The sequence below is a fragment of the Neurospora tetrasperma genome (assembly GCF_000213175.1).
Source record: "Neurospora tetrasperma FGSC 2508 unplaced genomic scaffold NEUTE1scaffold_3, whole genome shotgun sequence".
Classification (NCBI taxonomy): Eukaryota; Fungi; Ascomycota; class Sordariomycetes; order Sordariales; family Sordariaceae; genus Neurospora; species Neurospora tetrasperma.
Window position 1 is genome coordinate 3,991,793 of NW_009799101.1, and position 12,392 is coordinate 4,004,184.

The 12,392-nt window shown below is 50.9% G+C and overlaps 2 protein-coding genes across 2 annotated transcripts; one reads left to right on the forward strand and one right to left on the reverse strand.

The window, feature by feature from the left end:
- Nucleotides 1-362: 362 nt before the first annotated feature.
- On the reverse strand, nucleotides 363-3,613 carry NEUTE1DRAFT_82628 (uncharacterized protein; the record flags this gene model as incomplete). Its single annotated transcript, XM_009852997.1, has 7 exons — nucleotides 363-736; nucleotides 837-943; nucleotides 1,002-1,238; nucleotides 1,309-1,749; nucleotides 1,806-1,978; nucleotides 2,041-2,769; nucleotides 2,822-3,613. The coding sequence occupies 6 exons, from the start codon at nucleotides 2,142-2,144 to the stop codon at nucleotides 689-691; spliced, it is 1,110 nt and encodes a 369-aa protein (XP_009851299.1).
- Nucleotides 3,614-9,226: 5,613 nt separating this feature from the next.
- On the forward strand, nucleotides 9,227-10,400 carry NEUTE1DRAFT_101117 (uncharacterized protein; the record flags this gene model as incomplete). The annotated part of the gene is made up of 3 exons (XM_009852998.1): nucleotides 9,227-9,374; nucleotides 9,886-10,123; nucleotides 10,358-10,400. The coding sequence occupies 3 exons, from the start codon at nucleotides 9,227-9,229 to the stop codon at nucleotides 10,398-10,400; spliced, it is 429 nt and encodes a 142-aa protein (XP_009851300.1).
- Between the last annotated feature and the right edge of the window lie 1,992 nt (nucleotides 10,401-12,392).

The following is a 12,392-nucleotide window of genomic DNA, read 5'->3' on the forward strand; positions in this document are numbered from 1 at the left end:
CAGCGTAACATTGCAGAAATATGCCCCTTCCGCCATCTAGGATGCGTAGGAAGATAGGAAACAGTGATGTTGATGGGAATTCCGTCGACTCACGAAAGCAACAATGACAAAAGGGAACCAATCTTGCGCTAGCTAGTTCCGCCTCAGTGCGGCGGTAACCCGCGATTAGATGGATCCATCTTCATGTCACCCGGCAAGCCTCTGGAATCATGATGCATGTAGCTCGGATAGTTTTGCCCATGAGACACAGAACCTTGGCTGACGTTGGGGCCACGGAAAAGACCGTTATTTGTGTGAGGGAGCGTGTCAAACGAGGAGCCCATGTACGGTGGCTGATTCTGACCTATTTGTACCCCCTGATGCGAAACAAAGGTTCCTTGAGGGTGAGGGAGTGACGGGTGCGGCGGCTGTTGAGGCTGTTGACTGGAAGTACCAAAGGAATATATGGTCGCGCTACCTGGAGCTGTTGTAGTCTGCTGCCAAGCACCGGGATACAGCCCGGAGGCAGAAGTGCTTGCGTAGTCGGACGGCGAGCTGAACAGGGACGGTCGACGGCTTGTTTCGTGAGGACTTGGTATCATTTCCTGCATTTGAACAGGCGCTCCGTGCTGCTGCAGAGATGCTTGACCTCCCACCGGAATCCCCCCATTTTCCACATAGTGCTGGTCAGATGTGAGATCTGGCGGCATCAGAGTAGTCGGATATTGATTTCTAATCGACATCTCGCTAACGAAGCCTGGTTGAATGTTGGTAGTCGGGCTGTGGTCAGTTGTCGGGATAGGCATGAGGGCGTGAGGCATAGTTGTCTTGGGAGGCGAGAGTCGGGATGAAATTACCGAAAGATGGTGCTCGTCATCCTCCTCTCTACACGCATCGTCTTCATCGTCGGAGGGGAAGTCTGATTGGTTGTTATCGGCCATGACGTATACGACCGTATCGCCATCTGGTGAGGTTAGCGAATACTCCCCCAGATTTAGCACACCATAAACGTTGTAGCTAACCTATTTCACCCCTCTTATACTGTTCTTCGACCTTAGCAACCTTGAAGATCTCCTTTAAAAAGGGTTTCTTTTTCGCTTGGTTGGGATTGGCCCTGTCGCTGAAGAAGCCTCCCATTGCCTCCATTGTCAACTCCTCCAACTTGGCGACAGTGAGTTCTTGGGCCCGGATGCTCGGATGCTGCTGAGAGTTGGGTTCGACGATGAGTCTCAACAAGTGGCATAACAAACGGAGGCGCTCTGTAATCGTGTTAGGAAGGGTCTTTCAGCTATTTGCACGTGTGGAAATCGCATGAGACAATTGTCTTACCTGGTTTGAATAGGTGGTCCGGCTCCTTGTGCCTCATGCCCTCATCCTTGGTTGGGCCCAGAGGCTTTGGCCACCAGTCGGGAATTTTGGTTCCTGTGTAGGGATGTGTAGACTGCTTCTTTGGTGCAATCGCCTTGATCCACGCTTTGGCAATCAGTTTGCATGTGTTCTGCTGTATCTTCTTGAAGCGCTGGTCATAGAAATCCCACACTTCCTGCGCGTTATTGATTCGTATGCCTTTCTTCGCGGATACGGTCACTGCCGGCTCGTCATCATCGCGGACACGTCTGGGAACGTTGGCCCTCTGGCGCTTTCGGGTCCGATATGTTGGTGGCACGTGATCGTAGAACTGTTCGGCTGTTTCCATGCGGCGGTCACACCCGCGACGCCCATGATACTCTGGTCCGAACGACATCTCATCGTAGGCCCCAGCGAGACCATCTGTAGGTTAAGTTAGTCTTGGTCTGGAACGACCATGTTACGAGATGGCCACTCACTCTCAGCAGCCCGTTTTTGATAGCGGATAAATCGATCCATGTCGAAGTATCTTTGGATTTCACCCTCTGGCAACTTATTCGGTCCCGTAAAGTATACCGTATGACCATCTTCGGTGAGAACAGCAAGGAAGAAGCTCTGGTGGTTTATCTTGCACTGCTCACGCAATACTTCACTAATTGTCTGTATCATTGTCAGCATCGGGTTAGAAAAAAATGAATAGGAGACAATACCTACAGGTGGTGGGGTTCTGATTCCTGTATCGTAATAACGACCATTGTCTGGCATGTGTTCGCCATTAGGTCTCTCCGTCGTCCATTGTGGCCGAGTGTAATGGCCATGCCCGTATGTATTGACCATGGCTGGCACCTCCGTTCGTGAGTTCCGACAAGTACTAATGTTTCGAACAGAGTCGACGTGATCAAGAAAGAGTGACGGCCAAAGTGAAGTTGAGGAACACCAAATCGTTAAGCAGACAAGATGTAATGGCCGGGATGGGTGCTGATTTATTCTTCAATGAGCCTACCAGGCTGGTTGACTGTACAATGAAAACAACAGTCGTCTCAAAGTAAAAAAAAATGGCTGAGACGGAGAATGATCCTTTGAACCAAAACAAAGCTGGCAAGTGTCTCTGGGTGTTGGTGGGATAGATTGTTGATGTTCGGTCGAACCAGTTCTGCCTCGACGTGCAGCTGTGAACCACAAAGTGAGCCAAAGGCTAGAGGACTTGTTTCAAGAGTAGTGGCCAGGCAAGACAGATTCTTCCCCAGTCGTGCAAAGGGACCGGGAACGTGCTGGGACCGGAGACAAGCTGGAACCACTGCCAAACAGAAAGATTGGATGGATCAAGGCTAAGATTAGGTGGATCTATCCAAGCATAGAGACAAAGAATGGCGTCCTTAATGTTAGAGATTGAGCCAGAGGTGTTTGGTAGACTTTGCACAGGTGGAGACAGTCGGATCGTGGCTTCAAACAGAAAGTCAGCTGAGGGCAATCAAAGTGATGAAGTTGATCTTACCAAAGTCTTTGTTTATTGATCAAGACTGAGACAGGCCCGAATGAAGAGCGCAAAATTATCGGATGAATATTGCTCAATATTCCTTTCTGAAATTGTTGGGTCAAAGGATTCAGCGTTGCAAAGCGCGCCCCCTACGTCGAAAAGTAAAGCGATGCGGGAGCTTGACTTGATGCCAGAGATGGGTGCCGGTCTGAGTGGTGATAGCACAAATGCTTTGGCACGCACAAACCCCTTCGAAACAAGTGGCTGGCCTGGCAATGGGGCAAAGAGGAGAGCAAGATGGGAGCAGGACTGCCCCAGTTGATCCTTGCAAGGAGGAATAAAGTGTGGACTCGCGCAGCCGTTTGACAACTTCTGCTTGGTCCTACCAGTGGTTGGTTGAGGTTGGTAGAGACGGGTGCTTGCAACCTTCCGATGGCAACGGCAAGACACAGACAGTGTGGGGATAGCGGGCACCCGGAAGACTCGCCTGGCTATGTTGTTCGAAGACCAGTATGACTATCAGGTTGGTTGGCCTTTGGCTTTCGCACCCTGTTGTCGTGTGGCAATCAGTGCCGTGAATGTCTTGTGTTATTCCGGGGTAGAGCCTCGGTAGGACGGTAAATAAGATTTGTCGGTTCGACCAGGGCAGTGAAGGCGTAGTCCCGGAGATATTGGCGATGACAACGATGGGAAGGCCAAGATGATGACAGCCTGTCTGAGCCACTACCACATCTAGACCAAGATGGACGGACAGGTCGATGCTAACCAAGCGAGAGAGACTGGTTCAACGGCCCGCGTTGTTAGAGCAGGTGTTCCTAGTTCAGGGTGCAAACATGAGAGCTGATGTGTAGGATGGACGGAGATGGGAAACGGGTGGTGTTTAAAGAAAAAGAAAGAGAAACGGTGAGGGGCCTTGAAGTTGTGCTAACCGCCCTAAAGGAGCCACCGAGTAAGGGAAGATGCCCACGTACGAGGAATAAAAAACGAGGATGGCCGAGAGAGGGTCTAGGTAACATCCAGACAGATTATCTTGGCCACTCACGCAGATGAACCGAAGAGGTTCCACCAGAATCAGTTAAGAGTCCACACACACGCACCGAGAACAACACTCGGCACTAACTGCAGGAGGGGAGGTTTGAGACGAAGAATACCGAGGATAAATAACACACAGAACGATTGGTATGTAGATGGACTTGTTTCCTCGTAAAGCCTCGATATTGACCCAAAGTGACGGAGAGGCTGAGTGACTGGACTTGGACCTTTTTACAAAAGGTTGTGTAGTGTCTTTTTTTTGCCCTTTCCCAAAAAGTCTCGTATGAGCGGAAGGCCCGGGCAACGACAATCAGACAGACGAACGAGGAAGACAAGCGAGCAGAAAGCAGTCCCACGAGGAGAGGGACAAGCTGCATGCCTCCCAGGTTCCCAGTCGCGGTAGAGAGAAGTAGTGTAGAGAAGGTCGCGCACTGTGATCTCGAGAAGTGAAGTATGTTTTTCTACCTGATGGCTACGTCAGTACATTACAAGACTATGGGGGAATGAGGGTAGTCTAACTTGCTCCGAAGGTACTATATGCAGTACATCGTCCGTACTCGGTACTGGGCGCATGCAGCATTCAGAGTTATCCTAGACAAGCAGCAAGCATTGGGCATGGTGTTCTCCAGCCCCGCCAGTCCATCTCTAGGTAGTGTTAGTGTATTTGGCGCGCAGTATGGAAGAGTGCCACAAAAAGCCGGCCAACACCACCACGGCACCCTTCCCCTCCCCTTGTTCCACCGCGCCTGTGGCTCGCGTTTGGATAGGCTCATGCTGTGGGCTGGCTGGTAGGACCGCAGTGGTGTACGTGTAGTGTACGCCAAGGGTGTGTGAGATGGGAGGGTTGTATTGATACGGGACCGTGGCAGCAAGCATCAGCACCACTGCACAAGGGAAGACTCTCCATGGATCTTGGCTCGTCTTTTTCCAGACACGGTAGCCGACGCAGGTCGCAGGAGGCAAGCGTCCAAGGTCCAATGGCTAGTGGCTGGGCATCTTGTCCGTCGACCATCTCTCGCCTGTTGCAAGTGTCCTCGCCTCGGGGGATCTCTGTTGCGACAGGGTTGACTACCGGACGCCCGCCGATATGGTTGCTTGACTTGTCCAGGGCTGGTGGGTACTGCGGGGTTGCTTGGTGATGGAGTACCTATTGGCTCTCGTCACGGCGTCATGGTACCAGAGCTGTTATGACCGTGTGGGTAGACCAAGTAGGTTCTGGTATTGATGAGGCCCGGTGGGACTGCTCGCAACCGTCCTGGTGCTGGTACGGCCAGACGCACACAATGAAATTAGCTGAGTGTAGCAACGAAGTGTTCCTGGACATGGATCCATTCTCGACTTGGAGGCTGAACACTTCAATTCCTGTTGCCCGTTATCTTGACTGTACAAATTTCAAGTGCCGAAGCAACTGAAGATGGGGAAACAGCTGAGACAGCATGAGACAAGCAAGGAAAGCAGAACCAAGACACGGCAAGAGAGGAAGAGAGGGGGAATGTCTCTGGCGCGGCTGCCGTCGTCAAACCGAATGCTCCGTCCGTCGTGTCAAGTGGAAGCTGGGATGAGTGTGTCTTGCCGTTGTGGACGGAGATTAAAGCGAGAGGACTACTAGTGTAGGAAGGAAGTGAAGGACTAGACTCAAAATCAGGAGACGCCCGAGGCGAAACGAACTTTCGGGCGACTTCCTCCGCGATGAAGGATGGAAAGAGCGCTTTGCAGCTGCCTGATCTTTGCAAATCCAATTCATAGGTCGTGACTTCCTTTCCCAATCCAAAAGCCCATGCTTGGACCCCTTGTTCAGTTTCCAGAAGAGGAGAAAGAGGGTTGTAGTCGTGAGTGGAGACATGTCCCACTACCTCCTCATTCAGGCCCGCCTGCCTTAACAGCGGGTCCCCGACTTGTTGCTTTTGGTGCGCAAACACCACCGTCATCACTCGCAATCGTTGCATCTCCGGCTTGCCATTGGGAGCGAGCATAGGTTGCCGACAACCGTCCGTCTAATCCAGGCACATCATCAGACAGAATCGATCAAAGTGGGGATTGACACAACCAGGCCCTGGATCATGAAGAATGCTGTCTGAGACTGGAGAAGTTAGAACCCAAGATAGTGGTGTACGTACTGGACCCTGTGCTTGGGTGGATACCATTATGTACTGCGTAGCGCAAACTCCACCCAGATCTCATGCTCCTCATGGACGGGAATTCCGTCGCTACTGTAGGTCCCTCCAACCCCTCAGCTCTCACTACACTACACCTCACTGCTAGAATATCAGGCGGGAATAACTGCCCGCCAGTTGCTTCAATCAAAAACAGCCCACCTTCGTCCACCAACAAGATGATCTAGCACATCATCATCACAGACACACAGAGACACTCGACGTCGTAGTGCTTATAGAAAATGGCAAGCTTCGATGAGCCCGTATCTGTGCTTTTTATGGAGACCTTTATATATACACCACGGCCCATGGTCTTGGCCCCGATCCGATACCTAATTGGACATCTCCCATCATCACCACCACCACCACCAGCGTCCGGAATTCCCAATCACCGACGGGTGGTGGGTGTGCTGCCCCATCCACTTAGCCAAGCTAGCACGCCTCGGTTCTCTAGCTTCATGGCAGGACGATCAGCCACTTCTAGATTGCAGTAGATGGCCCTCCGCTCTATCGCCAAGTCCAAGCTGTATTATGTGACCATCTTCGAGCAAAACATGAGACTGACTGATCTTTCCTTGCAAGGTCCGCCGGGGAGATCTCCCGGACACTGGGACGGAAGCTAACATTATCCCCGTCCACTTTTCGGCGGGGACAATGGCAGAATTCTCCATCTTCAACCCATTGCACGCATCAATTTGCGAATCCCGCCGGCTAGATAGGTAGTCTTGTTACAAGAGAGTCGTGAGAACGCTGGACCTGAAGGGTATCCCGGCTGCCACAGTTCCATCAACTGATACCGTACCCCCGCCCATTTACCCACATCCCGACGTCCTGCCCATGCAATCAACCCCTGTTCAGGACCAGAAAAGATAGAGATTGCGTCTTCTCGGCATGATATCCCACCTCGATTATCGTCGCTCGAAAGCAGGCGCTCCCAATGAGCCGGCAGCTCGTCGAAAATCGGGCTCAATTTCTCAAAGCGGACGCCTTCAGGTCCATCTAGATTCGAGTCTTGTTCAAGCGGCCTAGCAAAAGCTGGTGCGGAAGCACTATCCCTCTTTCCCGGGCGAGTATCGGACCAACTCAAGGCGCTTGAAATAAAAGAAGGGGGACTGGATGCTTTTACTTGTTAAACCACCCATGGCTGCCTATCAGTGGACGGCAGGTCATCAGCCAGTGAAGCATACCTTCAATTATCTCACCGGGTGAGCGACCCGATCGCCATCGATCCTGTAAAGGACTTCTGGACAAGACACAAGATACGCTGTTGATGGACTTGAATGCTGTCCCCCGCTGCTCTGGATCAATCGGCTTATGTCCGGGTGTTTATTACACAGGTCTCTCAAATCAGACCACTTGAACAGGTCCTTGGCTCGATGTTTTGCGCAGGTGAGCAGATATCCTTTGTTGCTGGCACTGCATTGCAGTATATACACGGCTTATACGACAGCACCAGCAGCTGCAATGGTAGGTACATCTTCACCCAAAGCCATGATGGGCCAAAGCCAGGCCAATAGGGGGCTCATGTCACGCCTATGAAAGCCGTCCAGAAGGAAGCCGCTGTCGTACACCATCAATGGGGACCCAGATTCCATCGTTCACAACTTGAACGGTTGACCTGAGATTCGTCATGAAGAAGGTTGCCAATGCCGCAATGCCGAACATGGATTTATGCTCGAAACGAGGAGGAATAGATGGCACATGTTGCCCCACGTCCCTTGACAGCTGTGTTACTTTGCGGTTACAGATATTCCTGTTATTCTCCGCGGTCGAATGGAAAGCCCTTGAGCATACCGGCGGGATATCGTTGGGTCGGGTTGATTCCGTACGCTCGCCAGTTCACCAAGCATCAACTTGCAATTCTTTGGCATGAAAATGTCCCTTGGCCACCTTTCACTTTGTACCTGAGGATTTCGACAAGCAACAATACAGAAGGTCAGTACTGGCCTGGCCTTCGGCATTTATTGCCTTCTGAGGGCGGATCAAGTGAGGTCTTGCCACTCGCACCGTCGCTGTTTGCCGTTCTCACTCGGTTCAAGAGGGAACTCATGACGTGCTTCTGGATACGGGGAGGTGTATCAGATATCCGCGAACATTCTAGCCAGCTAACAGTCTCTAACCAAATCTGCGGCTGCGGTTTTCGTAATGCCAGAGGAGGACTTGAACTTATAGGCGTGAGTCTAATCCAACAGGTAATGCCTTCATCCATGCGTTTCACTGGCTGGTTGGTATACATCGAAATAAACTTTTGTGGGAAGGAACGGGGTCGACAATCTGCTTGCTGATGATCACTGATCAGCACTCGCAATTCAATTCCCCGAGTTCCCTTGCCCCGCCCCGCCCTCATCCTTCAACTTGACATCATGATCGCCAACAAAAATGGAAGTCGCCGTCTTCGCCTTCAATACTTCATCCAGCCCATCCACCCCGAGCAACAAATGCACTTTTCTATCGATTGACATGACACTTTGCACATGTCAGCCAGCCAGCCCGCCCGCCCGCCCAGCACCAACATTGGATGACGCCGCCTTGCAGACGAGACAGGGGACAACCGAAGCGAGACAGGATGAACCACCCACTCCATTCTGGTTCAAGGTGAAGCCAGATTACATACTTTCGTCCAGTCCCCTCCTCCTACATGGCCTTCTGGGGCTCCCGGTCGAGGGGGTCTGCGGCGTAAAGTCAGGTACCCGGACGGCTACCACGGCATCTAGACATAGTACACTACAGTACCTGGAAATCATCCATCATCCCACTTATGAAATGGGGCAATGTCCACATAAGGTACCGTGGATCATGTCAGTGTCCCAGAAAGGCTCCTTCCTGGGTGCAATCGAGGTGCAACGTGCATCCTTCAGGTACGCCTTGGCCATATCTCGCACCCACGGTAGTGCCGCATACCGGAGGCACAGCATCCTCAGAATGTTCTTCCTACCTGAAGCCCGAGTGTGTTGATTGCTCTCTCTTCTGCTTTCAGTAACGCTCTCCTCTTGTCTTTTTGGACATATCCATACCCTATCTACACTTTTCTCATAGGTATGTTAACTTAATGAGGCTAACCAGGGAAATCTGCCCCATCACAAGACAATAACATCACCCATTAACCACCTCGACATCGAAATCCGTGCGCGGGTGCCGTTGCCTTTCAATCGTTGTCTAGAACACGCTGTGTAACCGTCACCGGCATGCGAGGCGGGAGCGTTCGGACAGGTACCCTGTGGGACTCTGCCAAGTCTCCATGGCCCTGGCTGTCATGTCAATGAATCGAGATCCTGCACGGTGGACGAGCGTGGAGCTGGCGGAACACGATGTTGAGAAGGAGATTTCTGAAAGTGACAACCATACCCTCGGAATGACGGTCCTCCCCCTGTCTCGCACTGCCAGTGGTAAGCTACTGGCCAATGAGACGACCACTCGTCCCACCGCGACGGATCAGAACTACTAGTCTGCTGCGAGGCTTCGAATACCGGATTAGTCTGACGACTCGGATGGATTGCAAGTGCAGTTTTACGCAAGACGTCCAGGCCGTTTGTGGGCACCCCAAGAGTTCAACCTCTCTCCACACGGCAACCTCTTTCTCATTCGGTGGACGATTTTGTGGTTGCCTCTGCTTCATCGCCATCACAATCACACAGGGCAATCTCACGGCCAAGTTCTTCCAGATAATTATTCGAAAGAGGCGTCCTGATGTCCTCTTTTTATTGGGCATGTCAAGCTTTTATCCAGCGAATCTGGTCCAAGTTGACGTTGAACTTCATGATGTTTCAGGTAGGCATGATCTGTGAAATGTCGACTTCCCCGACTCTCAAGCCATCATCCCGACCTCCTCCAGATCACACTATTGGACATCGCAGGCTTCGTTACGTTGCGACATTGCTCTCGCAACGCGACTTGCAGAGAAGGTTTCAGCCGTCAGACAACAAGTCGAATCGGGTTACACGGGAACTCCTACATCCATCAACCAAATCACCCATCGGCACAAGTGGGTCATGCCTCTCTGGGCTCTTTTTGCATCGAGACCACCATCATCCAGGTCGGATACGCCAAAATGGGGTCCAATTGATGACATTTCTCTGAGCCACTCTTTATCTAAAACACGGTGGCTGGCGAATGCCTCCTTTCCACCTAAGAAGCAGTGTGAGTTGGTGATCAAATGCTGACTATGGCTTCCATGTCTGCTGTTGTTCTTTGGCAAAGGGTCATCATTCCCGCCTCTTACTAATCGATGGATATATATTTATTGCATGGCCAATCCCACTTACGGAATGGTTCCGCTCTCGCTCCGTTTACGGCCACGTCTTCTCCTGGTGAGACCGATAAAGCCAGGGTCGAGCTTAGAAATAGCTTGCCCTCTTTCTAAATTCGAAAGAGTCGGCCAAGGGCCAATGGGCCAGCAGGAGGCTTCGTCATAGGAACAGCTTTGCGTCGCCTATTGCGCCCGGGTTTTCAAGGTATGCATCAATAGTCCGTGGATGGACCATGGCTTTCCTTCCTATTGCTTGAGTGATAAGCAGCTGATATGTAGTGAGCCCTACGAGCCTGTCACCAATTCTGGTGCACCGGTTTTGAATCGGCTTGACGGCAAGGATGTTTGAATGTCTGGGTCTGCCAGGGGTGTGTGTAACCTAGGACTGCTCACCTATAGGGCGATTGCGCTACAAGTCGGGTCTTCATCCCTGTTTCAACCCCGGATTCTCATATGGTCAGCATGGAAATGGATACCATTTCGCTAACAGTTTTCTCTCCAGGTTGACGGCATATGCCTGGACCTTTGAATGGCTCTTTCCCTGCTCAGACTATTCACGTATCATGAAGGATGTCCCATAAACGGTCAACAGCCAGTCCATCCTTTCCCCTTCTCTCGCTTTAACCTGATCTCATTGCTTTTTCTCTCCCGTGCCATGTCGGCGATGCGGCGGGACGAGTTTGGTCTACCGTGACCCTCCTCTCACCGCGCACAGTAAGCGCTGTGTCTTGGTGGGCAAATATTATGGCAATAATGTCTTGTCATGCGCTCTCTTATTGGTAACGAAATGATAACATGGACATCTAGCCAATCTGAACTTCCAACCCACTCTGTTGTGGTGGGATTCCTTCCGGTCGTGGTAGGATTGATGGCTTCGATAGACCATCAATATCATGTCCCGCACCTCCTTTTGCTTCCTGTTTATCTCACTCGAAATGCGAATCACAGAAGAAGCTGGAAACCCCCAAACAATAGAGTTTTCTGCATGGATTGTAACATTATCACATCTTTTATATTCTTGGAACTCTTTCTTTCATCACCTCCATTGGGGGTATCCCAATGTGCAAAGATATTTGATATCGGGTGCGGTACCCGGAAAAGGTACTGTATTTTTGACAGCGGGTGGCTTTGGTGCAACTCTCTCAGTCATTCTGCTTTGATGCGCATCTGTGACCAAGTTTCCTCCCTTACTATCACCTCCATAACCTTTCACGCACTCAACACCGCCTGTTCTTATCGTCACCGACAACATCCGGTGGTAACTGTCTGATCGATGCTACCTTGATTTTGCCGGTTCTGGCAGCGCGTCATTTATGTATCACCCCGTTTATATTCGGTGATGAAGCTTCTGTTACGACATCACCCTCAATATGTTGCACAATACAATCAATCACGGCATGCATCCTACTTCTTGAGTTCCATGGAAACATGAGCGTCCAACATGGTGTTATCTCAAAGAATGAGGTTCACCCCAAACCTCACACTTCACCACAATACCCTATAACAGAACTTGTTATACTTTCAACACCGTATTTGTGGTAGAAAGATAGTATCGAGATACTCCATGGCCATACATATTCGTAGCCATACATGAGCGTGCCGTGCTATGCCACACGAGTGCTTACCGCCTGGTCTACATGTTGGCTTGTCCCGATCAATTGCATGATACCGTCGTTTTTCCGGTGTCGAGGTCGCAGAATCTACGTCTTTGGTCGAAAGCAGTAAGGAGAATATAAGTAATATGCACCTGAGCTTACCGTCTGTTCTGATTTGTGTATGAAGCCAAGGTGATAACGAGAGACAGACTTCGTTCAGGCCTTGTCCCTGACAATCCTTCAAGCCGTCACGAGTTGTGTCGCACAAGATAGCGCCAACATATTGATTGCCCAACAGCTAAGTAGCAGCAGAGGCATTTTGATCTTTTCAAAACGCTTATCCACCTCCTGATTCCCCAAGATTCTCATGTCAAGAACCATCTAACCCATCGGCTACAATTATGCACCCTTCGTCTTACCACACCATCATATCACAATCACGATTATTATGACAAACCAACGTCCTCGATTCACCTATCATTTGGACGAAAATAATGCTACCACAACCCACCACTCTCTTTTGTACTTCATCGTCTCTTACAGTTCCATGCGTTCCCATTTGC